The 27,239-nt window shown below is 43.8% G+C and overlaps 2 protein-coding genes and 1 long non-coding RNA gene across 7 annotated transcripts in view; 2 read left to right on the top strand and 1 right to left on the bottom strand.

The window, feature by feature from the left end:
* Window positions 1–9,132, top strand: part of FGF1 (fibroblast growth factor 1) — a 105,962-nt gene extending 96,830 nt beyond the window's left edge. For 3 of the 5 annotated variants that reach the window (XM_010338416.3, XM_010338408.3, XM_074381146.1), the window contains one exon: window positions 5,847–9,132. In XM_010338416.3, coding sequence (XP_010336718.1) covers window positions 5,847–6,038 — 192 coding nt within the window. In that variant the 3' untranslated portion in view covers window positions 6,039–9,132. Of the gene's footprint in view, window positions 1–5,843 lie in introns of all 5 variants that reach the window. The other 2 variants (XM_003920549.3, XM_003920547.4) reach the window with 1 other exon arrangement.
* Window positions 1–27,239, bottom strand: part of LOC141580296 (uncharacterized) — a 282,711-nt gene that overhangs the window by 65,008 nt on the left and 190,464 nt on the right. The window contains exon 2 of the long non-coding RNA XR_012512485.1: window positions 24,341–24,450. This is a non-coding gene — a long non-coding RNA (uncharacterized LOC141580296). The remainder of the gene's footprint in view (window positions 1–24,340; window positions 24,451–27,239) is intronic.
* On the top strand, window positions 13,839–14,573 carry LOC101034152 (cAMP-dependent protein kinase catalytic subunit gamma-like). Its single transcript, XM_039472791.2, has one exon. The coding sequence runs from the start codon at window positions 13,839–13,841 to the stop codon at window positions 14,568–14,570; it is 732 nt and encodes a 243-aa protein (XP_039328725.2). The 3' UTR covers window positions 14,571–14,573.

Below are 27,239 nucleotides of genomic sequence, written 5' to 3'. Positions count from 1 at the left end.
CCCAAAAGTGTTTCCTGAGTATGTAGGCACTATGTGCTATAGGCGTGTCTCTTGTTGCTTTTTACACAAATGGCAGAGCCTGGGCTTTCGTAGGTTATATGTCATGCATAAAAATTTGAAAATAGCCCCCCCACCTTTTTTTTGAGATGAAGTTTCGCTCTTGTCACCCAGGCTGGAGTGCAGTGGTGCAATCCGCAATCTCGGCTCACCACAATCGCCGCCTCCCGGGTTCAAGCAATTCTCCTGCCTCAGCTTCCCAAGTGGCTGGGATTACAGACATGCACCACCACGCCCCGCTAATTTTGTGTTTTTAGTAGAGACGGGGTTTCTCCGTGTTGGTCAGGGTAGTCTCCAACTCCCGACTTCAGGTGATCCACCCGCCTCAGCCTCCCAAAGTGCTGGGATTAGAGGCGTGAGCCACCGCGCCCGGCCTGTCCCTTTTATTCTGAAAGGATCACCTAAAAGGACAGAAAGCTTAATAACTTATTTCAACATTTATCAAATGTCTGGTGTCTACATTCCATATTAGGTACTGAAAGGATGTGAGGTTGAATGAGCCACATAGAGAGGTGCAGTCTCACTGTTTCTTCAGTAGCTGAAATCCTCCATGTTCCCTGCTCTTTCCCTGTCATAGCTAATGCTTTACATAGGCTTGACAGAGTATAGATTGGTCTTGATGGGAAAGGAATAGAAATAGAAGCAATGTAATTTTCCCCTGTTTGTATCTCTGCGATAAGAGTTACCTGGAGAGACAGCTTACACCAATGACCGCAGGATGTGAAGTTATTTCTAGGTTTTAATGATCCCTCCTCTGTATCCTGATAAACCAAGGCTTGGCTATAATTCCTGACCCAATCCACACCCTTTCCTCCCTTTTATGAAGATGTCTTCAAAAAGGCAGCCAGTAGCGGGGATTTTAGTCTGGAGCTTCAACTTATATTAAACTGCCAAGTGACAGAGGGCACAGGAAACCCTGTCTTGCAGTTGTCATCTCAGCCAAGGGTCCAGATGAGCACAGTTCCATTTCCTCTCGATGCCTGCTAGGGGTCAGGAGATGAAATCCTCAGGGTCACAGGTAACCTCTAAAGTATGCTATATGCTCAGTCCAGATCACCTGGGATGGCTTTGAGGGTTTTGGAGCCGAGGCACCAACTGCTGCATGGGGAGTAAGGGTTTTGCTGTCGTTGTTACTGTTGTTGAGATGGAATTCACTCTTGCTGCCCAGGCTGGAGAGCAATGGTGCGATATTGGCTCCACCTCCTGGGTTCAAGTGATTCTCCTGCCTCAGCCTCCCAAGTAGCTGGGATTACAGGCATGAGCCACCACACCCGGCTAATTTTGTATTTTTAGTAGAGATGGAGTTTCTCCATGTTGGTGAGGCTGCTCTCAAACTCCCAACCTCAGAAGATCCGCCTGCCTCAGCCTCCAAAGTGCTGGGATTACAGGTGGGAGCCACCACGCCCGGCCTAGGGTTTTTTTTAAAGGTACTTCTTTCAAGTGGTAGTAAAAATCAATCCGTCAACCAATCATTCAGTCTCAGACTCGTGATTGAATCACATGCCTTTGCCACTCTGGCAAGTCACTCACCCACTCTGAGCCTTGTCTAAAATGGGGCTGGTCATGACCATAACCGCCTCACACAGAGCGTACGTGGGTTCAGTGGAGCGACACACAGAATGCGCCCATCAGCGTGGCTGGCATGTCACAGACATGTGGTGACTATAAGACAAGTCATCAGCTTAGAAGCCCCTCACCCTCGCTGTGTCTTAGGTTATGCCACAGTTTTAAGGCTTTAAAGGCTTTTCCCCATTTAAATCAATTTTGATGTTTATTACAAACTGCTTTTACTTATATAAAAAGACCGAGGGAGAACTCCCAGAATCTAATTTCTGATAGGCTCCAGGCACCCCCTTCTCCCACCATAGCTGTGGACATCACTGCAATTCACCTGAAATACAGTCTTACTATACTACGCCTAAGAATGTTTGCATTTTCCCCATTGATAAAGAGAAGTTCTACGGTATCTCAAAGCTCTGCTTCATGCTCTTCACAAAATTTAGGCACTAATCCATCCTGATTCAAATTTGTGTGTGTGGAAAGGATATACTTATTTTTAAAAATTTGAAAGGCTATATATCAAAATATTAATATAGTAATCTCTGGGGGTCGGGAATAGGTGATTTTATAATATGTGAATGCCTTTCTCTATTTTATAATTTTTTTTTTACAGTCAGTCTACATCATCTATGTAATTTGGGGTGGGAGGGGAAACATGCTAAATATAAAAAAGAACACAATTTAAACAATAGGCATGAATCAACAGTTAACCCACATGTCCTTAGCATTGTACCACGTCCATGACGAGTGCTGACAAATCCTTGTGGAGGGATGGAGCACCACTGATCTGGCCTGCTGACTCAGCCTGTGACTCAGCTATTTTGTGTGTGTCAACTGCTCCAGCGTAATAGAGACATCAGGTGGGGAATAGGATGGCCATCCTCATCTTCGTCACAGAACACAGGCCTGATGCCCACTGCGAGGTGTCATGGGGTGAGTCCCCCCTACAAGGGAGTGGGCAACCCACATAGGTCCAGACTGCCTACCTCCTTCTACCCCCAACAACGTGCATCAAGCACAAACGTCTGGACCAAGTTCCTCTAGAGACAGCAGAGTCATCCAATTAAATATTATATTTATACCTCATCTTGTTCCAAAAGGATCTAAAGTGTCTCAGCCAGTTGTCATTTCACAAGATCATGAATGAATAAGAAGCAAGATATTTCCTGTTACACAGTTCCTTATTAAGAAAGGCTGACTCTACTGACTGCTTTATCTTATCTCAAGAATCAAATTAAAGGCATTACTTAGCTGGTGAGCACCTATTATTTGCAAGGTTCTGTGTCTGGGGGATAGAGAGAAGACCAACAAGATTCCATGTCCTTCCTCACTAGGTTTTATCACCTAAAGAAACAAACATGCTAACACATAGAAAACAATGAACAATATGATTGAAAACCACCAGAAAGGGAATCACCCCACCACTGTGGGTGAAGAGAGACTGCAGAGGTCACTCGACTTGGAAAAGGTAAAGCAGGCCAGGCGCAGTGGCTCACGCCTATAATCCCAGCACTTTGGGAGGCCGAGGCGGGTGGATCATGGGGTAAAGAGATCGAGACCATCCTGGTCAACATGGTGAAACCCAGTCTCTACTGAAAATACAAAAATTAGCTGGGCATGGTGGCGCACGCCTGTAGTCCCAGCTACTCAGGAGGCTGAGGCAGGAGAATTGCTTGAACCCAGGAGGTGGAGGTTGTGGTGAGGCAGAGGTTGTGGTGAGCTGAGATCGCACCATTGCACTCCAGCCTGGGTAACAGGAGCAAAACTCTGTCTCAAAAAAAAAAAAAAAAAAAAGAAAGAAAGAAAAAGACAAAGTCAGATGTCTCATTTCCAAGCATAAGTGTTTTAATATACCTGTTTTAGACCCAAATGTAATAAATATTTTCTAAGATCTTGACAAATAGAAAGTTTAAAATCTGAGTTCCCCATCCCATCAACAGATTAACTACAAGTAAACAAAATAGTGGTTGCTAGCTGTTTTTTTCAAGTAAGTATACTCTTTAATATGCTGTGGCTGATTTCCAGCTTAAGAAGTTTACAGCTGCACTGAATTCTACGGTATGGATGTTCTTTCATCCACTTAACCAATTAGCTTTCCATGGACGTATGGGTTACTCCCAGTCTCTTGCCCTTATAACCACTGGTTCACAAACTATCTTCAAAGATATAGTTGTACACTTGTTCAACCATCTCCTAGGGGTAGATTCCTAGAAGTGAAATTGCTGCATCAAAGGTAATGCATATTGTAAATTGTGATATATATTGCTAAACTACCTTCAAAAAGTTTCCACTAATTTATCTCACCAACTGTGCATGGCACTGCCTAGTTCTCACATTCTAGGTCTTGCAATTTTTTTTTTAATCTTTGCACATAGGATAGCTAATATATGATAAATAATTTGTAATTTGCATTTTTCTTGTTAGCAATATTGAATGTTTTCATAGGTTTGTTGTTCATTTTTAAAACATCAAATGAAACATGACATTTTGATAAGATCATAAGTCTATATCCACATAGCCTCATCTATTCTGTGTGTACATAAAGAGACGCAGGAAAGAATATTCATCAGCGATTAACAGTCGCCTGTGTCTGGGTGACAGGCTTTGGGGTAGTTTTTTCTTTTTTACAAAGTAAAGGTATGTTTTTAAAAGTACAATTCTTCTTATAAGTAGCATTTTTATTACTCTTTAGAGACAGGGTCTCACTCTTGTCACCCAGGCTAGAGTGCAGTGGTACAATCCTAACTCACTACAGCCTCAAACTCCTGGACTCAAGCAATCCTCCTACCTCAGCCTCCTAAGTAGCTAGGATGACAGGTACATACCACAGCACCTAGCTAATTTAAAAAAAAAATTTTTTTTTTTTTTTAGAGATGGGTGGGGTCTTGCTTTGTTGCCCAGCCTGGCCTCAAATTCCTGGGCTCAAGCAATCCTCCTGCCTCAGCCTCCCAAAGTGTTAGGATTATAGGCATGAACTACCGTGCCTCGCTACATGTAGTATCTTTTCATAAGATTCTTTTTATAAGTAGCAAAAAATAAAGCTATTTCCATTTTTAAAAAATATTTAAATGCTAGGATATGTTTCGTGCTTAGGATAAATTCTGCACAAGCATATTTTTGTAACAATACTGAGGTAAAATCCTGGCAATGTGACTGAAAATCACCAGGATAAGAGGGCATTTTCGCAGCTTTTCATTTATTCTTTAAGTCTAGTCTTCATGTTTAAAAAAAAAACAAAACAAAACAAAAAAACACTACCTCACAGTCTGGTTTTTACCTATTTTGAATGTTTTTCCACAGTCACGCCTGTGTGCCAGGCCACTACAGAGATGAAAGAGCCAGCCCTGCCCTCAAGGTTCTTATAGTTGAGCAGGATGTCCCCAGTGGGAGATTCTAGAGTCCTGAGGACTCTTTGAAGTGGCCTCATAAGTAGCATCTTGATTACTTTAAAATGGATCTTAAATGGAAAGGGAGTTTACAATAATAGCAAATGCATATTGAAGGCTCTTTAGTACCAGGTACTGTTCTAAGTCCTTATGACTACCCTCCGAAATAAGTCCCACCATGACCCCAATCTTCCTGAAGAGGAGACTGAAGCATGGAGATTGATTCATATGATAAAAAGTATGGACTATTATAAATATCTTAGATTCCCTCTCTGGGTATCTTCTTCTGGCCAGATTTTCATACTAAAGAGATGTTAAGCCACACGTCATTTTCTCTAACCTGCCTGCAAAGATTTACTAAAATAAAAGAGATTCATCTTATCCAAGTTAAAAAAAACAAAAAAGTTATGAAATCATTTTGCTGCACAAATCTAAAACGCTATTATTAACCATAACGTCAACTTAGGTCAAATCTTCAATTGCACTATTGCTTTGAACATTCACAAATTGTCATTTTCCTTCCATGGAAATGTCCCCAAATCAATGAACTAGAGCCTGTTCAAAACAGAGCCGAGAACTACCAACATCTTCCTTCTGTCAAGATCTGACAGGTTCTTGCCTGGTTTGAAAGCAGTCCCCCTGAAGCTGACCCGATTCTAAAGTTGAAAATGTTAAGTTTACCCTGCTATGTCCTCTGACATTTTGATAGGGCTTTATTTGATGCTGGAGATTGCTGATTCTTCCAGAAGAATTGCCCAATGTCACACAGCTAGTAAATGGGGACTCCCATGTCAAGCCACTCACTAATTGTCCTACTCTCTTTTGGTTTTGTCTTTTTAGCAGACACCAAATGAGGAATGTTTGTTCCTGGAAAGGCTGGAGGAGAACCATTACAACACCTATATATCCAAGAAACACGCAGAGAAGAATTGGTTTGTTGGCCTCAAGAAGAATGGAAGCTGCAAGCGCGGTCCTCGGACTCACTATGGCCAGAAAGCAATCTTGTTTCTCCCCCTGCCAGTCTCTTCTGATTAAAGAGATCTGTTCTGGGTGTTGACCACTCCAGAGAAGCCTTGAGGGGTCCTCACCTGGTTGACCCAAAAATGTTCCCTTGACCATTGGCTGCGCTAACCCCCAGCCCACAAAGCCTGAATTTGTGAGCAATGTGCTTCTAAATGCCCAGTTCACTTCTAGCAGAGCCCTTTACCCCTGCACAGTTTGGAAAGGAGGGACCAAATTGCTTCAAGGGGCAAACTGGCTGGCCAGTCTGGGTCTGGGGTTGGATGTCCAATTGCCTCTTACAGGCCGACTCCCTCATTGCAAAGGTGGGGCCAAATGAAGTGTGTGAAGGGTTCTGCTAAGTGGGGCGTTAGTAATTTCCCTCTACTGAGTAAACCCTGCCTATGACTCCCCCAAACACCTTTTGTCCTTTCTGTGCCCTACAAACATTAGCCAAGAAGCTTCATGCCAGGTTAGGAAGGCAGCATTCCATGACCAGAAACGGACAGAGAAACCCTCACTTGAGAACAGAAGGATTGAAAATGGAAAGGGGAAATTGGGTTTTGGTGGATAACTTAGAAGGATGACATCTCCATGTAGAATAAATGAAGATGGGGAGGCCCAGCCACCGGAAGGCAGAATAAATCCTTGGGAGTCATGACCATGCCTGGACCTTCCCAAGATTACTCAGCAGCAGAGAGCCCTGGTCCATCAGATGGGGAGCATTAGCAGTGGTTTCTTGATAAAAGCAAGGACATCAGAGCTGGGAAATTCATGTGGGTCTGGGGAGTGAGTGTGGGAGGGGAAAGATAAGGGAAACTTGCTGAGGGGATATCACAAAAAGGATGATTGCAGAAGCGAGAAGGAAAGAAAGTCATGCCGCACACGGTGCTTGGCCACCGGTGAGCGGACGCTTTGGGGTCCTAGCCCAGTGCTTGTCCGACACTGAAGTGCTTGCAGATCATCTGGGGACCTGGTTTGAATGAAGATTCTGACTCAGTGGGTGGGGGCAGAATTTCCACAGTTCCATCAGGCTCCCAGGTGCAGGTGCTGAGGATACTGCTGCCTTCCCCGCCAAACGTTAAGCAGCAGGGTCCTGGTCCTAAAGAGTGTTACTCAAATGAAGGCGGTTCAAATCCCCACACCTCACCTGACCTCCACTCACCCTTAAAAACACACCTCACCAGTCTATCTGAGCATTCAGGCAGCACTGATAATACTTATACCTGAACTAAGGAGCATGATTTTAAGATGCTTTGGCCCAATGCCTATAAAATGCCCATTTCAAAGATACACAAAAGCGTACTTCAAAAATGTTAAAGCCTCACCAACAGCTTTTCCCAATAGACCATTTGTATTACCATTACTTGCATAAATAGGCTTCCTGCTTAAAGTAAACTTGACTCAAGTGGCTAGCAAATTAGAAACACCGTTCCTCTCTAACATATGATACTGATGCCATGTAAAGGGCTTTAATAAGCCATTGAAATTTACTGTGAGACTGTATGTTTTAATAGCATTTAAAAATATATAGCTTGAAAGCAGTTAAACTGATTAGTATTCAGGCACTGAGAATGATAGTAATAGGATACAATGTATAAGCTACTCAATTATCTGATACTTAACATTTGCCTGTAAAATGAGATTTTTGTTTTCCACTGCCACTACTACAAATTTTCTCTTGAAAGTAAAACTCTTAAGCAATGATAATTTTGGATAAAAATTGATGAGAGTGTTAGCTTATGTTTCATAGGAAATTGAAGTAATTGTTAATTAAAAACAATTCCTTAGTAACTGAACTGTCATTACTTAGAATGGAAGGAAAACGACCATTTGTGAATGTTCAAAGCATAGCAATTGAAGAACTGACCTAAGTAAGTTGACATTATGGTTAATAATAGTATTTTAGATTTGTGCAGCAAACTGATTTCATCATTTTTTTGTTTTTGTAACTTAGATAAATCTCTTTTTATTTTAGTAAATCTTTGAGGGCAGGTTAGAGAAAATGAAGTGTGGCTTAACATCTCTTTAGTATGAAAATTTGGCCAGAAGAAGATACCCAGAGAGGGAATCTAAGATATTTATAATGGTCCATATTTTTTATTGTATGAATCAAACTCAAGCATAATGTTGGCCAAGGATAATTAAATGCCATTGCTAACATGTAAAATGGAAGTCTGCAATTTCAAAGATGTAAAGCACTGTCGTAAAAACATCAATGTGACCTCGACCATCTCAGCCCAGATATCATTCATGTAACTGTTCAATTACTATTAAGTTGCCTACTGTGTGCTAGGCACTGTACTGGGTTCTGGGGCCCCTAGGGACCTTGTCTGTCTGGTTTGCTGCTGTATCTTCTCCCGGGGCATTATATTTATGATGAAAGATGCTGTGTATTCAATTCTTTCAGTCAAGAATAAACACAGACTTTGTAGGTTCCTGCTGAATAAATGGCAAATCCCAGAAACCCAGATTTTGGAAGAATTAGCAACCTCCAGCATAAAATAAACCCCTATCAAAATGTCAGAGGACATGGCAAGGTACACTATAGAAGGACATGGCAAGGTAAGCAACCGGGTCAGCTTCAGAGGGACTGCTTTCAAATCAGGCAAAGAACCTGTCAGATCTTGTCAGAAGGAAGAGGTTGGTAGTTCCCTGCTCTGTTCTGAACATACTCTAGTTCATTAACCTGGGGACATTCCCACGGCTGTCTTCCTTAAGTAAGTCTCGTAGCCAGCTCCTGTCATGTGCCTCTCATGTGGACTCATTTTCGAGTCAGCTCTGAACAAAGCATCATGAACATATGCGCTTTTGGTTGTTTGCAATGTGATGGTGGTGGAGGGAGGTACTGGTTTCCTTGGAAGCCATAAGAAAGATCCCTATGGCCAACAGTGTGTATGAACAAAAAACTGATTGGAGCATCAGCTGTTACTGAAGGTCCTTGCTTTGTGTCAGAGGCAAACGAGCCCAAGTCACCAAGTCCTCAGCCTTGAGTGTCCTGCTGACAACTAAACTCACAGGCTACAAAGCAGACCTCTGAAGAAGACTCTTGTCATTTCACATCACTGTCTTTTTGTATCATAGTCTGCACCTTACGAATATTAATAAATGTTCCATTAATCAGTGATAATGTGTCTTGAGTTTCTGAGCATCCTGCTTCCTCATCTTTCTGTCAAAGGACTTCCCAAGCAATCCCTGAGATGTGGCTACTTAGTTTTCTGTTACTGGATATCAGACTTTAAAGGCTAACAGGGAATGTGAAGGTAGAAACATTTTTCAATGTTTTTGGAAACAGAAGGCAGTATGGATGATTTTCTGATTTTCTACGTTTCTGTTAGGGAAATATACATATACAGGAAATTTGCCTCCTGTGGAGCCAGGCACCATAAATAACTCAGGTGAAACTTTTTCTTAACATCAGCCATGTAGAATTATATTATTGTTGAGGTGACTGGCTGTTTTTTTGTTTTGTTTTCTTTTTTCAGGCAAAGATATTACAACCTGAGACAGAGGTGTGTGTGTGTGTGTGTGTGTGTGTGTGTGTGTGTGTGTGTGTGTATTTTTTTTTTTTTTTTTTTGGTAGGGGGACAGAGTTTTGCTCTTGTTACCCAGGCTGGAGTACAATGGAGCAATTTCAGCTTACCAAAATCTCCGCCTCCCAGATTCAAGCAATTCTTCTGTCTCAGCCTCCCGAGTAGCTGGGATTACAGGCATGCACCACCACACTTGGCTAATTTTTTTGTATTTTTAGTAGAGACGGGGTTTCTCTGTGTTGGTCAGGCTGGTCTCAAACTCCCGACCTCAGGTAATCTGCCCACCTCGGCCTCCCAAAGTGCTGGCATACAGGCATGAGCCACCACACCTGCCCCCCCCCACCAAAAAAAAACCATTTAAGGACTCATTTATAATTTGAAGTCAATGGCAAGAGGGTGGATCTATTCATCTTAAGAGCCCTGATACGGAGCTATAGATTTGCTGCTCAGATCTTCTAAATTATCATTCTAAGCAGAGTTTCCTTAAATAAGCCTCTGGATCTTAAGACATCTTATTCTTAGGAGGAAGTATGCTGCTGCCTAGCACATCATGCGAAATCACACACACATGCACACACACAGACGCACACACATCACCTAAAGAAAAAGCTGGGCAGTGTGTTCTCACTCTGCTAATTACATACCACAATATTGGTATACCACACTCAATCCCTTCTTTCCCTTCTAACATTGCCTAAAGCAGTGTTTTTCTACTTTTTAGATCTTGCTCCACCGTAAGAACTACATTTTCCATAACAACCAGGCACATATATACGGTTATACATACACACAACGGAAGCAAAAACTTCACAAAACTAGATGAGATGCACTTTGATTTTTCTGTTACATTCCACTAAAACACACTGGTCAAACATGATTCAAATTGGTTCACAACATTCATGGGTCACAACTGCAGTTTGAAAACCACTGACTTAAAGCGACTGTTCTTCCCAAAGATGGAGAGACCCAATGAGGATCTTGTGTTATGACTTTAGTGTTTTCAAAGACACAGTTTGTTCTTGAGTAAACAAGAGGGGACATCCTGTTACCCAGGAACCATCTGTTTTGAAGCCTCTGTTAATTCTTTTAGCCAGGCTTGCTGCTAATCATGCAAAATGAACGTAATGGAACAGATTCCATGGGCGCCCACTGCTGCCTGCAAGGCTGGTCTAGCAGATTTTTCTGCTCTTGGAAGCCCTGGAGACTGTGACCCCTCCCCCTCCTTTGGAATTCTCATCACTTTGGGTCTTGAGGTCATTCCCTCCCTAACTCCCACAGTCTTCACTTCATTCCTCTTTGTTGCCTCCTCCACCTCCCTACCAATTCCTAGTTCTTAACCATTTCTCACGAAAACATAAAAAGTAGATAGAACTGAGAAAGGGCTATAACCTGGGGCCTCTATGCATCTTCCTCAGCTCCCATCACTCTCTGGAAATGATCCTCTCTGCTTATCTACCTTTTAAAAAGTGTGTCATTCCTCTCAGAGTCATAAGCTAAACACCACTGCTGCTGGAATGCAGCTGATACAGGGATCTAAAATGTTCATTTTGGCTGAACCAACTAAACAAAGTAACTCTATGTCTTGAATAGCTGGTGGGGTGCGGGTGGCTGAGAATGGCCCGCCTGTCAGAGAACTTGACCACAAAGAGAAAAATATAAGCATAGTCTTCACTTTTCACATTAGCTGAGTGATGTCCTATTTATCATGGGGTGGGAAGGGAGGAGGAATCTCAAAACCGAAGCACTCTTGGGTTATTGTTATATTAGCTAGCATGGTAGTCGCAGCACACCAAACAAAAATGTGCTGTCAACTACACTTTCACAAATTAACAAAAAATATTTTTAGAAGCAGTAGTGACAGTATGGAAATATTTAAAGCCCAACTGAGCAGTGGGACTTGTATGTTCTCCATTTCAAAATGACTAGGGATGATTTGTTTGACGACCATTAAAATGGAAATAATGGCTAGTAAAAAGTGGCACCCCCTTCTTTTGAATCCACTCCTTAAAGCTGTCCTCTGCCCCCAGGAAAAAAATCTGTTTGCCATTGTACATAAATATACGCTAAAATCGACAAAGAGACTTCAGAGCTTTAGGCCTGGGGATCTGACTTTAGGGACTCCAGACCCCAGTGATTCAACTACTGTTCTCGCAACATACAAGGGAAATGTACTAAATGACTACTGGAATCTTTCTGCAACGTTGGACCCACTTTGCGGTTGACATATTGACCATGACACACTACACTGTTAGCTTTCCACCCTAGTTATAAAATTAAAAAGAGAAACCAGGTCACACACAGCCTGAAGCCAGAGGGTGGGTTTGCTTTATAAAATACACGTATTTTAGGACCTAGCTTTGGGGTCTTCCGATGGTTCTGAGAATGTTTGTGATGTGGGAAGGAGGTATTTCCCAAATTGCCTCCTTCCTTCTTAGCTCCCCACTGTCACGCAGGCTAAATTTACACATGCAGCAGCTAAACATTGGTGTCTGTTTTATTACATAAACAAGTAAAACCTCACATGTCCTCGATGTGCTTTTCTATCAGCCTTAATGAAGGGTTGGGCACTCCGTTTGGAACTGTGTCAATTTAAGGATTTTGTTCACTTGGGAAAAGTGTCTGGGGATAGAGATGTCAACAGTCAATTTGTGCCAATTGTCACAGAGACATCCTTCATTGTGATTTTCACGTTACATGTTTTCTTGCCTTAGGAAATTTTTTTTTTAAGTCTGACCCATAGACACATAAGAATAAGATGTCGGATTATTTTCTAATATGGCTTGTTCTCCAAAATAAGTTATAGGAGCATATTACATACTACCTTGTTTTATGTGGAGTAGAAACACAAGACTGTTGAGAGCCTGGGAATATCAACTGTATTAAGAGTTCAGGAACTTCCCGTGGAAACAAATAGTAAAATCTATTGCATTCGCAAAATAGAATACCTGCATTAGGGACAACACTACTGACTCAGTAAAAGCGCAGAGAGTGAATGGATGCTGCATTTCCAGACGGATTTTTGTTACTCACGGACCAGGAGACTCCCAGGTGGACAGAGGAGCCCCACGGGTCGCCAGCGTGACTCTTTTGGCCGACGCCGCTGTTTTGCCAGCATCCCAGTGCAGCCAGTGTCCCAGGGCAGCAGTTCTCAATGCAGAATATACGGGACTGGGTGCCCTTTTGGTTGGCATTTGGAGCTCCAGGAAGGCAGAGTCACCCATTTAGCTGATTGAAGAGGGGACTGAAACAGGGAGCCAGGCCAGAAGATTCCTGGGCAAAAAGCGCCACGAATTTCAATGCCTTCAGCCAGCGCAGTGGGTCACCGCATGGGAAATCACACAGATCCTGGCACCTTTTCAACAGGTGGCTGGAATACCAAGGAGAGAATCGACCATTCAACAACAACAACAAAAAAAAAAGGCTCTGAGGCAGGGAGCCAGGTAATCAGGTTCCGCTGGTCTACTCCCACGAAAAAACAGCAGTTGGAAACGCTGTGGGTTGAGAGTTTCACAGCAAGCACAGCTGAACCCGAGAAGGTCCAGCTCTGTGGAGGAGGAGCCTCACCAAAGGAGTACTAAGAAACAGAAATAACGTCATCAACAACAAACTGGACGTCCACTCAGAGACTCAATCTGAAAGTCAGCAACTACAAAGACGACAGGTGGATAAATCCACAAAGATGGGAAGAAAACAGTGCAAAAAGGCTAAAAATACCCGAAATCAGAATGCCTCTCCTTCTACAAGGGATCACAACTCCTCACCAGCAAGGGAACAAGGCCTGATGGAGAATGAGTGTGATGAATTGACAGCATCAGGCTTCAGAAGGTGGATAATAAGAAACTTCTGGCCGGGCACGGTGGCTCAAGCCTGTAATCCCAGCACTTTGGGAGGCCGAGGCAGGCGGATCACGAGGTCGAGAGATCGAGACCATCCTGGTCAACATGGTGAAACCCCATCTCTACTAAAAATACAAAAAACTAGCTGGGCGTGGTGGCGCGTGCCTGTAATCCCAGCTACTCAGGAAGCTGAGGCAGGAGAATTGCCTGAGCCCAGGAGGCAGAGGTTGCGGTGAGCCAAGATCGCGCCATTGCACTCCAGCCTGGGTAACAAGAGTGAAACTCCGTCTCAAAAAAAAAAAAAAAAAAAAAACTTCTGTGAGCAAAAAGAACTTATTCTAACCCAATGCAAAGAAACTAAGAACCTTGAAAAGAGACTTGACGAAATGCTAACAAGAATAGACAATTTAGAGAGGAATATGTTAATTGATGGAGCTGAAAAACACAACAGGAGAACTTCGCGAAGTATGCACAAGTTTTTTAACAGTCGAATTGACCAAGCAGAAGAAAGGATATCCCCGGGTGGGGAGATGTTCTCCCACCTATGGCGCGTCAGAAGGTTCAGAGAGCCCCATGCCTGTTTCTGTGCGGCCCAGACCATTCTGGCCTTCCAGTACCTGCACTCGCTCGACCTCATCCACCCCAACCTGAAGCCAGAGAACCTCCTCATCGACCAGCAGGGATACCTGCAGGTGACAGACTTCAGTCTCGCCAAGCACATGAGGCACTGCACTTGGACCCTGTGCGGGACCCCTGAGTACCTGGCCCCCGAGATCATCCTGAGCAAAGGCTACAGCAAGGCCATGGACTGGTGGGCCCTGGGGGTGCTCACCTACGAGATGGTCGTGGGCTTCCCGCCCTTCTACGCCGACCAGCGGATCCAGATCTACCAGATCCTCTCTGGGAAGGTGCGGTTCCCCTCCCACGTCAGCTCCGACCCCAAGGACCTGCTGCGGAGCCTGCTGCACGTGGACCTCACCAAGCACTTCGGGAACCTCCAGAACAGGGTCGGCGACATCAAGAACCACAAGTGGTTGGTCACAACCAACTGGATTTCCATCTATGAGAAGAAGATGGAAGCTCTCTTCATCGCAAAGTTCACGGGCCCCGGGGATGCCAGTAACTTTGACAGCTACGAGGAGGAAGAGATCCGGATCTCCATCAACGAGAAGTGTGCCAATGAGTTTTCCGAGTTTTAGGGGTGTGCTTGTGCCCCTGTGGGCTTTCTTTTCTTTTTTTTTTTTTCTCTTTGGTGGGCATGTGGCAGGGTTGGACTGAACAGCCAGAGGGCCCCAGAGTTTCTTGCATCTAGTTTCACCCCCCCACCCCACCCTCCAGGGTTGGGGTAGCAGGAAGCCCAGATATTTAGAGACACAGAAACACCAGCTGCTCCCTCACCCCCTATGCCTTCCTGGGCCCTCTGTGCTTCTCCCTTCCTCCTCCCACCGAGTCCCCCTTGCCCCAGCCCACTTCTACCTGTTTTAAACAAGTTTCTCAGCTCTATTCAAGCCAGTTCTTGCTGGTGTATCCAGGAACAGAGTGTGGAAAGAGGGGCTCAAACTTAACTCCAGCAGGGAACAGGCACCACTTGCTAAGAGAGCATGAATGAAAAGCACACCTGCCTTTCAGAGTAATCCTGCCTGGAAGCAGAGAGGTTTAGTGTCATGTTCAGTGGACTGCTTGCTAAAATTAAAAATTAAAAAAATAGAGTTCCGGTCCCGCAGAGAATGCGAAGAGAAGCAGAGCGCCGCCAGCTCCCCCTGGGCCCTCCAGGCCCTCCGGCCCGGGCTGGCGAGTGAGCTGGGGGGCCCCGGGACAGGCCATGCCCTCTGCCCTTCAGACACCGGAGGCCTCCGCTGTGACTGCGCATTCGCCTGGCCAGGCTCAGGCCTTGAAGCCGCGGTGAACCTCTATACCCCACCCCACTTCGGTGATTGATGGCGGCGGCAGCTTCTCCCAGCCAGTACCCCAGCCTGGACCCTGCTGGCCACTGGGTCTCCCGGCCCACGTGTGCCGGGCCCCGGCAGAGCCCCCGCTGAACTGCGTGGATGCAACACCTTTGGGTGGCGGCGGGAGGGGCGGACCAGGACACATGGCGGCCGCTCACCTGCTGCGCAGCGGAGGCCGGTCGGTGATAGAGGGCCTGGGAAGGCGGCCTAAGGACGCAGGCAGGCTCGGCAGCCTCTTTAGGCCACGGAGCTGTGCTGATCCGGGTCCCAGTGACCACTCTGTCCCCATTGGGCGGGAACTACTTAGTCCTGACGACAACGGACAAAGGCCTTATCAGGCCTGGGAGGTGAGTGAAGTTCCGAGCGACAACGGGTGGAATGATTAGCGGCCATTGGGGACTATTAGTCTCAAAAAAAAAAAAAAAAAAAAAAAAAAATGGCTGGATTGTTTCTGCTAATACAGGACAAAATTGTAAATCCATATGATAGCTATGCAGAGAGAGCAAATGAGAGGGAAATATGTTTCCATATCTTTGGTGCTACTGGAATCTGCTATATATTTAATTAAGGTGAAAAAGAGATTGGTTTTATAGATTACTTAAAAACGTGTAACTCCCAAAAACTTCACTCTGTCATCCAGGCTGGAGTGCAGTGGCACAATCTCAGCTCACTGCAACCTCTGCTTCCCGGTTCAAGTGATTCTCCTGCCTCAGCCTCCTGAGTAGCTAGGATTACAGGCGAGCACCAACAAGCTCTGCTAATTTTTTTTTTAAAGGAAGAAAAGAAAAAGAAAAAGAAAGAAAGAGAGAAAGAAGAAAAAAAGAATTAAAAAAAAAAAGAATGAAGGAGAGAAAGAAAGAGGAAGAGGAAGAGGGAGAGAGAATGGGAGTATTGCTTTATTGTCCAGGCTAGTATGCAGTCTAAAAATGGGTATTGAAAACCTCTTTTATGCCAATAATTGTGCTTAATAATGGAGACAGGAAAAAAATTGAGGGAAGAAAATAACAAACAAGCAGCCAACCAATATTTCATTTAATCCTGTGAGTAGGTGTGATGTGGTACTGATAAGAGTGTATATTTTGTGTATTTAAAGTGGAGAGTTCTATAAATGTTTATTAAGTTTACTTGTTCTGGATCTGCGTTCAAGTCCTGGATATCCTTGTTAATTTTCTGTCTCATTGATCTATTATTGATGTTGAAGTCTCCCACTATTATTGTGTGGGAGTCTAAGTCTCTTTATAAGTCTTATGTATCTGGGTGTTCCTGCACTGGGTGCGTATATATTTACAATCATTAGCTCTTCTTGTTGCATTGATCCTTTTACCATTATGTAATGTCCTTCTTTGCCTCTTTTGATCTTTGTTGCTTTGAAGTCTATTTTATCAGAAACGAGAATTGCAACTCCTGCTTTTTATTTATTTATTTATTTTTGCTTTCCATTTGGTTGGTAAATCTTTCTCCATTCCTTTGTTTTGAGTCTTTGTGTATCCTTGCATGTGAGATGGGTCTGGCTGCAGCATACAGATGGGTTTTGGCTGTGTCTTTTGATTGGGGGATTTGGTTAATTTAAATTTAGGATTAATAATAATATATGTGAGTTTAATACTGCCATTTGATGTTAACTGGCTGTTTTGCCCATTAGTTGATGTTAATTCTTCATTATGTTGATGCTCTTTACTTTTTGGTATATTTTTGGAAAGGCTGATACTGGTTGTTCCTATGTGGAATGCTTCTTTCAAAAGCTCTTGTAAAGCAGGCCTGGTGGTGATGAAATCTCTGAGTACTTGCTTGTTCACAAAATATTTTATTTTTCCTTTGCTTGTGAAGCTTAGTTTGGCTGGATATGAAATTCTGGGTTGAAAGTTCTTTTCTTTAAGGATGTTGAATATTGGCCCCCACTGTCTTCTGGCTGGTAGGGTTTCTGCTGAGAGATTTGCTGTGAGACTGATGGGCTTTCCTTTGTGGGTAACCTGACCTTTCTCTCTGGCTGCCCTTAGTATTTTCTCCTTCATTTCAACCCTGCTGAATCTGACGATTATGTACCTTGAGGTTGGTTTTCTTGAGGAATATTTTTGTGGTGTTCTCTGCATTACTTGGAGTTGAATATTGTCCTGCCTTGCTAGGTTGGGAAAGTTTTCCTGAATAATACCCTGAAAAGTATTTTCCAGCTTGGATTCATTCTCGTCATCACATTCAGGTACACCTATCAAATGTAGATTAGGTCTTTTCACATAGTCCCATATTTCTTGGAGACTTTGCTCATTCCTTTTTATCCTTTTTTCTCTAATCTTGTCTTCTCGTTTTATTTCATTGAGTTGGTCTTCGGCCTCTGATATCCTTTCTTCTGCTTGGTCAATTCAGCTGTTAAAACTTGTGCATACTTTGCGAAGTTCTCGTGTTGTGTTTTTCAGCTCCGTTAATTCACTTATATTCCTCTCTAAATTGTCTATTCTCGTTAGCATTTCATCAAACCTTTTTTCAAAGTTCTTAGTTTCTTTGCATTGGGTTAGAACAAGTTCTTTTAACTCACAGAAGTTTCCTTTCATCCACCTTTTGAAGCCTATTTCTGTTAATGGAACACACTCGTTCTCTATCAGGCCTTGTTCCCCTGTAGAGGGAGAGGTGTTCTGATTTGGGGTATTCTCAGCCTTTTTAGGCTGGTTTCTCACCTTCATTATAAATTTATCCATCTGTGGTCTTTATAATTGCCGACTACTTTCTAATTAGGTTTCTGAGTGGACGTCCAACTTGTTGATTCCCAGCGCTGGAATCTGAGCAACCCACTGCACCGGCTAAAACAGCCGCGTTAAGATTGATGGTGCTTTTCTGCCTGGGAATCTCCGGTCTGGCTTCCTTCTTGAGTCTGTCCTTCAATCAGCGGAATAGGCGACTCTGCCTTCCCAGAGCTCCAAACATTGGCCAAAAGGGAACCCAGTCCCATTTACTCTGTGTCAAGAACTGCTGCGACTCTTGTGGCCAGCAAAACCGCTGCGCCAGCCACAGGAGTTGCGCTGGCGACCCGTGGGGCTCCTCCGCTGGGAATCTCCTGGTCTGTGAGCAACAAAAATTCAACTGAAAGTGTGGTGTCCTCTTGTTCTCTGCACTTTCACTGGGAGCTACAATCCTGAGCTGCTAGTAATCAGCCATCTTGGATCTCTCTTCCTAATTTTTATATTTTTAGTAGCGACAGGATTTTGCCAGATTGCCCAGGCTGGTCTCAAACTCCTGACCTCAAGTGATCCACCCTCCTCGGCCTTCCAAAGTGCTGGGATTACAGGTGTGAGCCACTGTGCCCAGCCCATCCATTAACCATTTATTGTCTATGATGATGTTAGTCAGGGTCCAGTCAGGAGACAGAAACCACACCAATCATTTGAACAGGGGGAACATTTTAATGGAAAGAATTGTTAACTAGTAAAAGGGATTAACTACTAAGAGGGGTAAAGCACGCTCTAAAGAATGTTGGAATAGCAGATGTAGGGAGCAGCTACTATCGTCAAGGCTGAGGAGGGTAGTCAAGTAAGGAACCCACTTGAAAGAGGACAGCCTCTCAAGATGAGCTTCAGGCTGCATTTGAGACGTGGCTGTGGCCCACTGGATGGTGAAGAATTTCACTGAGGCACTTCATTCCCACTAGAATGCTGGTGAAACTCTCTGGAAGCACTTGGGGTGCCAGCAAAACTCGCCAGGAGGTGTGCACCGGCACGTCTCCACAGGGAGCTGCCCAGTGGCCACTGTTCCATAGGAGCAAGAAGAAAAGTACAAGAACCCCAAATAAATGCCCCTTCTTCTGATAGTGTCCCTCTGGCACCCTCTACTGACAAACCTTACTTCAGGCAAGAGAGAGTGTGTGCACGGGAACTGCTCTTTGTAAAACCAGCAGATCTTATGAGACTTACTCACTACGACGAGAACAGCACAGAAAAGACCTGCCCCCATTATTCAATTACCTCCCATCGACTCCTTTCCATGACACGTGGGAATTATGGGAGCTACAATTCAAAATGAGATCTGGGTGGGGACACATCAAAACTATATCATGGGGTCTCACCCTGTTGCCCAGGCTGGTCTTGAATTCCTGGGCTTGGGCAATCCTCCTGCCTCAGCCTTCCAAAGTGCTGAAATTACAGGCATGAGCCACCACACCCAGCCTAATTATTTAGGTAGCTCTAAAGGATTATTCCAGCTTCAGAACCTCTCACAGGGTAAGCAGAGGCTTCTATTGGGAATGTCCCAACTTCTCCCTCTGCCCTGTGCTTCCTCCTCTTCCACAGGTGCTCTAAGAACACTCTCTAATAAAGTTCCCATGTGCTAATCTGCATCTCAGAGTCTGCTTCCCAGGGAATCTATCCTGTGGCAATACCTGCCCAGGATGCTACTGAACTGTTCTGAGCAGGGTAACAGGCATGGTTCCCTGCAGCCCTGTGACTGCCAAGTCTCTGGGCATCTGAAGTGAACACTCTAAGTCTAAAATCCTGTCTGCAATCTATATAGATGATCCTCAATAAAACCTCAACCTTCTTTCTAATCACCTGTCCTGATGTTACTTGGGAGGGACACTTGCTAAATCACTAGGTTTCTCATTCAATCACGTGTCCATTCTTTCAACAAACATTTCTTAAGACCTAAATATGCACTGGGTCTGGTGGGTGCCAGGATGCACAGGAAACCTCTTTCCTGGAGCTTACACTCTCATAAAGGGAGACAGATACTGATGAACACATCATTTTTCAAATTTCAGTCATTTGCATACTGCTTCCAGAATTTTTGCCATATATACTTATTGTCTGATTATGGTACTTCTAATTCATATATAGTTTATGTAACATGGATTGTTTTGTCTACTTTAAGGCCCACTGTATGCAAAAATACTCGTAAAAGTGTAAGTATTCATTACTAGCAGTACTCTATAGATTTTTTAACTACACATTAAAATAAACATATAATTTTAACATCGTAAAAGGAAATCCACATATCATCTGTCCTGTCATACATATATCACCCTTTAGGAAGTAATTTAGCCAAGGGATCACACAGAGAAATGTAAAACTGCAACTATAATAGCTGCTTACCAAGAAGTATCCAGTGTCCTCCGACCATATAAGAAGGGGATTTCACTTCATTTCACTTAAGAGCTTCCCCTAGGAAGTGAGCTGATGTCTGAAGGAAGTGTACAAGTTGACTAGCTAAAGAGATATGGCAAGGTTTGTGAAGAACACTCCAGATAGAGGCAGCAGCATGTGCCAAGGGCCTGTGGCAGGAAGGAGCATGATGCCAGTGAGGCTCAAGTATAGAAAGCAAGGGGTGGTAGGGCATGGATTGAAGAGAGGCCAATCAGGGAGGTAGAAGCCACTGATAGAAGAGGGAAGCTGGTAGACTCCATTCTCCACCATCTGCAGGCAATCAAGTAGAAGCCACATACACGCAATTCTCCTATCTCCCCACAGCTGAATTATAACACTTCCCTAGACCCTCTGCCAAAGGAAACAAATCATCGGTATCAGCATACATGTTTCTGGCCTGGATTCAAATCTGAAACTCTGAAATGTATTTCAGACTTGAAACTTTGGAAGCTGAAGTTATATTTGCTTAATACTTTGATCTCTCATGGAGGCTTTTATGCATTCCATCCAGCAGGTGGAGTAGAGGAAAATGCTTTTTATTCCCAACAGATTCCCTTAAACCCAAGAGGAAAAACAAGATTTGCCAGCATAGCTGAGGGTGCGAGTTAGAACAGGGAAGCAGTAATTCTGTTCTGTATTTGAGTCTCATTCATATTGAAAACATGAAGTAATTAGCTTCTTATTACTGTACTTCCAGAGATTCTGAATTTGATGTTTCTGTCCAAGTTTGGGTAGCTATGCTACTTTTCAGTCCAAAAACAAATGAAGCAGCTTAAAAAGAATCATACAACCAAAAACCACATCTTTTACAAGCTACAAAAACAGAAAGACAACTTGGAAACTTTTCAGAGATGGTGCAAGTTTCATGGTTCAGGGACAAGAGAGGGGAGATTAGCTGGCTGGAGGCAGTGTCTTAAACTGGATATGGAAATAGGTAACATACATATGTTTTTATAGATCTAAGGAGGAAAACTCAACAGCCCACATTACTTTTCAGAAACTAGCTCCTTAAAGTCCTAAGGTCAAATAGTGATCCCATGGAAAGAAGGGAGAAACCAAAGAGAAATAAAGTAAAAAGAGACAGAATATTATTGGTACTCCAGGTTCTATAAGAAATATGACTGATTTTTTACAATAACCACTCTGAATTGATCTCGTTCCTTTTTTTAATAGTCATGGGACTGGGTGCAGTGGCTCACACCTGTAATCCCAGAACTTAGGGAGGCTGAGGCAGGTGGATCCTGACTTGAGGTCAGGAGTTTGAGACCAGCCTGGCTAACATGGCAAAACTCCATCTCTACTAAAAATAGAGAAATTAGCCAGGCATGGTGGTGCATGCCTGTAATACCAGCTATTGGAGAGGCTGAGGCACAAGAACTATCTGAACCTGGGAGGCAGAGGTTGCAGTGAGCTGAGATCGCGCCACCGTACTCCAGTATGGGTGACAGAGTGAGAGTCCATCTCAGAAAAAATAATAATAATAATACAATAAAATAAAAGTTCAAAAGGCATGGAGATCTGCCTTCCTGACAACCAAACAAGCAAGTAGTTTCTGAATTCTTGGTATGGAAGATGGGATTATAACCGATACCAGAGAATCCAGAGAACAAAAAACCTGCACTATTGAGAGGTTCACACAATGTAGCTAGAGACTGTGATATACAAACAAATCGTGAAAATGCAACTTAGGAGAGCACTAAGAGCAGTAGGGACTGGATGCTGCCAGAACACAGGTAGGAGGAAAAATTCTTCCCAGAGGAGTTAGCGACCACTTCCCAGAGGAGTAACATTTTAGCTGTATCACAAGAGATAAGCAGGCACTATGGCTTGTATGCCTGCATGTCCCCAACATTCATCTGTTGAAATGGAATCATCACTGTGATAGTGTTGGAAGGTAGGGCCTTTGGGAGGTGATTGGTCAATGGAATTAGTGCCCCTCTAAAAGAGGCCTGATGGATCTGCCTTGTCTCTTCCGCTATGTGAGGACAAAGCCAGAAGGAGCCATGAACCACTTCCTATGAACCAGAAAGTGGGCCTTGCAAGACACCAATTCTGTTGGTGCTGTGATCTTAAACTTCCCAGCCTCCAGAACTGTGAACAAGCAATTTCTGTTGTTTATATGCTATTTAGTCTGTAGCACTTTTTCACAGCAGCTCAGACAGACTAAGACAGCAGGTGTCTACCAGGTGGGGAAGCGGGAAAAGGAAAGAGGACCCTGGAGTCCCACCTCAGTCATGGACTAGATACCACAGGGTCATGTGTGACAGGGAGCCACACGTGGCCAAAGTCACCCCTGACAAGCCTTTGGGGAGACAGATGTACCATCGTGGGGCAAATCCAACATGGCCATTCCTTCCACCCACGGGGAAACAGATCACAGATCACTGCTACTTCAGCTGAGCACCAGAAGAAGTCACTGGCATGGGCTTGGGGGCCACATCCTAGGAATACAATGAATAATTAAGCACCCTTAGCCAAGAAGTGCTCCTGGTATGAGAGACCCAGAAAACTGGGACAAGGGCAGACTCCTGCCTCACCGCTCACTGCCCTGGGAGCACGAATGCAAGGAGTGGAATGATGAGCAGATCACACACTACTAACTGCGACTTTTTCTTTTCTCTCTCCTGAGTAAGCAAAGTTTCTTTCCAGTGAGTTAACTGTGTGTGTGATGTCACTTTCCTGCCAAGTAAAGGGCACGAGCTCTAGAGTCCTCTGATGCCACCACTGTATTTGTTATTTCTCTAAGACTTGGTCTCCCTATCTGTAATATAGGGAGAAGAGCATAATCTTTTTCACATGGTTGTCATGAGGATTCCGTGAACTAAGCCATACGGATTGCACAGAAACACTGCAAGGCACAGGGAAAGTGGTCCATGAATATTTGCTATGACTGCTATTATTATGACTCCAGTCAGAAGAGACGGCACGGGTTTGGCCACAAGTGCAAATGAGAACAGCGGGTTTAAAGGATGCTGAGCAGCATCATGTGAAGCTGGTAAAGGAAGAAAATTACTTCACCAATCTGGGGAATTTTCGAAGGTTCTTTATTGCAGAGTTCCACTCTGCCTTTGGGCAAGAAGGAACCAGGGAAGAGTTTAAGCAGTTAAGTCATAACTTGACATTTTGCCTGAGACAGCTCTAGCTGTAGCGTGGAAAAGATGGGAAAACCAGCCAGGAGCCTCCTGCAGGAGCTTGGTCTTGAGATAAGGAGAAAATTAACTGGCCAGGTACAGTGACGAATGCCTGTAATCCCAGCACTTTGGGAGGCCAAGGCAGGAGGATCACTTGAGGTCAGAAGTTTGAGACCAGCCTGGCCAAGATGGTGAAACCCCATGTCTACCAAACCCACAAAACTTAGCTGGGCAGGGTGGCACGTGCCTGTAATCCCAGCTACTCAGGAGGCTGAGGCACGAGAATCACTTGAACCCAGGAGGCGGATGTTGTAGTGAGCTGAGATCGTGCCACTGCACTCCTCCATCCGGGGGGAAAGAACAAGATTCTATCTCAAAAAAAAAAAAAAAAAAAGAAAGAGAGAAAAGAAAACGAATTGACAGTGATGATGAGGACAATGATGATGATATGATAATGATGATAATGATCTTAGTGTGGGTACCCCAAAAACAGACCCTGAGACCATTACTTGGGTGCAGGTTGAGAGGAAAATCCAAGCAGCACAAGTTGAGGGAGTCATATGTGGAAGGAAGAAGGTCATACTGGAAGGAAGAAGGTCATACTGGAAGGAAGAAGGTCATACGTGGAAGGAAGAAGAGCCAACAAAGGGCGGATCCTTGAGCAGGTCACTGCTATAGAAAACTGGCCTCAATTCCAGCACGGGACTCTGAGGGATAGAGGAGGAAACACCTCAGAATTGCCCAGCAGGGAAGCTGGGGTACTTACCCACTGATTTCCATCCTCTGGTTGAGGGTTTCTACTAGAGGTATAAATCCCAGCGCTTCTGAGCTACTCTGCCTCTGGAATGACAAGCTCCTGGAGCACTCGAGGAAGTCCTTGGGGAGAGAAAGAGAGAGAGGTGGGCTTTGAGGTGGGAAGCTTTGGGTTTGATTGGGAACTCTCCTTCAGGGCTGCATGCGAGCTCAGAAGTGGCTGACCAAGTGGGTGGTGAGGAGGGGGAAGGGGAGTAATTGTAGCAGGCAACCTTTACTGAGTGCTTCACATGGGCCAGGCATGGTGCTCAGCACTTCAGATAAATGCATGATCACAGTCTACCTTTACAACCCTCAGAAGGAGATACTGATGATGCTATTAGTATCTTCATCTTAAAGATGGAGACACGGAAGCACCAAGAGGTTATATGATATACCCAAAGTCATACAGCAAGTGAGTGATGACACCCATACTTGAGCTCAAGTATTTCAACTACGAGGTCTATACCTTCCATTGCTACTTTATACTGCCTCAGAGAGAATGGCAACATGATGGGAAGAAGAGATGAATCTGAGAACAATTTAGGATAGTACTGTCCAACAGAATTTTCCATGCTGATGGACATGCTATCTGTGCTGAGCAGAACGATACTCATTAGTCACATGTGCTCTTGAGCACTTGGAAATGTGAATTGTGTGACTGAGTAATTGAAACGTGAATTTTATGTAATTTTAATTTTAAATGTAAATAGCAATGCATGGCTAGTGGTTACTGTACTGGACAATGCAAATTTAGGAGATAGAATACCCTGCCCTGAAGAAGGTGATGACGACTTAGAACTTTGCCAACAGGATGATGTTATACTGCATAGTGACGTGTGCCACAGTTAGTTACTAAGAGTATTTAAAAATCTGAAATTAGGGTGGGCATGGTGGTTCATGCCTGTAATTCCAACACTTTGAGAGGCTGAGGCGAATGGACTGCTTGAGCCTAGGACTTTGAGACTAGCCTGGGCAACGTGGTGAAATCCCCTCTCTACAAAAAATACAAAAATTAGCCAGGTGTGGCAGCACACGCCTGTAATTCCAGCTACTTGGGAGGCTGGAGGCTAAGGTGGGAGGATCTGTTGAGCCTGGGAGGTTGAGGTTGCAGTGAGCTGAGATCACACCACTGCACTCCAGCCTGGGAGACAGAGTGAGATCCTATCTCAAAACAAACAAAATCTGAAATTAATGAATTTTTATATTGTAAAATGTTATCAAATGGATGCAGATCCATAGTTTTAAAAGTCATATAGTACTGTAGGGTTTATAACAAAAAACAGCAGCCTCCTCTCCCATTGCACCCAGTTCCTGCTCCTCAGAGGCAACTACTTTCACTTCCTCTAGATATTTCTTTTGATAACTTTGTATTTCTAAACACCATGTTGAGATTGCATTTTCTGATTTTTTCTTCAATATTAAACAGTGTCTATTGGCTTCATTTTGGGAAATAAGGATTTAGCTTTTTGTCCTATCCACCAGGACCATCTGCACCCTCCTTATGTAGCCACATCACACCATTGGCTAGATCAACATTCAGTAACTGTTAGTTGCATAAAGACCACACAAATGATTGTGTCTCTTTTCTTATATCAGTGTCTGGTTTTTATTTCCTCTATTTTCAACCTATTTATCATTAATTCGGCCCCAAACTTTCTGGTAAATCTCTAAAAAGCCTCTCAGTTCAGTCAACTACTTTGCTTATCAGTTCAACTTTTCACTGTAGTATTCATTCTGAAGCCCTTCACTGTCTCCAATTCATGAGGCTGTTCTGGGGACTTTCTGCACAGCAGTCACCCTATGGCTTCCCTCCATGATTTTCCTGGGGTTTCTTATAACTCTCTCCTATTTTGGACTGACTGTTCCAAGATCCCATGGAATCCTCTTTCTTGATTTATTCTTCACTCACCTACCCATCTTTTAAAATATCCTTCTGTAGCTTTTATACAAATGGTACACGGAAAGTCCCTTTTTAAAAGGCCCTTGTGCCTGAAAATGTCTTCATTCTAACATTTTACTTGGGTGACAATCTGGCTGGGTATGGAAATTTCAGTTGGAAATTATTCTCCCTCAGAAACATGAAGGGATTGTTCTTTTATTCCCTAAGAGTAGAGTGTTGATATGAAGAAGTGTGACATCATTCTGATTTCTGATCAATTACATGGCACGACTTCTTTTCCTCTAGAAGTTTTCAGTATCTTCTTTGCCTCCAGTGTTCGAAATGTCTTAATAGTGAGTCTTAGTGTGGATCTTTTTATTCACTGTGTTGAGTTTATGGTGGGCCTTTCCAATCTAGAAATGTATGTCCTTTCATTCTAGGAAATTCTCTGGTGACATTTTTTTTTCTTTTTTTTTCCAGACAGTCTCACTCTGTCACCCAGGCTGGAGTGCAATAACATGATCTCTGCTCACTGCAACCTCTACCTCCCAGGTTCAAGCAGTTCTCCTGCCTCAATTTCCCGAGTAGCTGGGACTATAGGTGCCTGCCATGACACCTGGCTAATTTTTGTATTTTTTAGTAGAGATGAGGTTTCACCATATTGGCCAGGCTGGTCTCGAATTCCTGACCTTGTGAGCCACCCACCTTGGCCTCCCAAGGTGCTGAGATTACAGGTGTGAGCCACTGCACCCAGCCCTCTGGTGAAATTTTTTGGATAACGGTCTCCTATCCATTTATTCAGCATCCCCTGCCAACCCGGCTCTACTATTAGCAGAAGCTTGACTTCCTGATTTGATCCTTTAATATTCTTTTTTTTTCTATCTCTCTCTTATTTTTCATCTTTTTTTTCTTGTCATATTCTCTGGAACATTTCTTCCACATCTTTTAAATTAAGGAAGAATTAAAATATGTAAAATTAAATGAATGCTTA

The sequence above is a fragment of the Saimiri boliviensis genome, chromosome 1 (assembly GCF_048565385.1).
Source record: "Saimiri boliviensis isolate mSaiBol1 chromosome 1, mSaiBol1.pri, whole genome shotgun sequence".
In the NCBI taxonomy this organism is placed as follows: Eukaryota; Metazoa; Chordata; class Mammalia; order Primates; family Cebidae; genus Saimiri; species Saimiri boliviensis.
Note: the sequence above shows the minus strand (reverse complement) of the source record. Positions and strands in the feature narration are given on the sequence as shown.

Coding starts and splice junctions, on each gene's coding strand:
- LOC101034152 (XM_039472791.2), top strand. CDS start 13,839: ATGCACAAGTTTTTTAACAGTCGAATTGACCAAGCAGAAGAAAGGATA.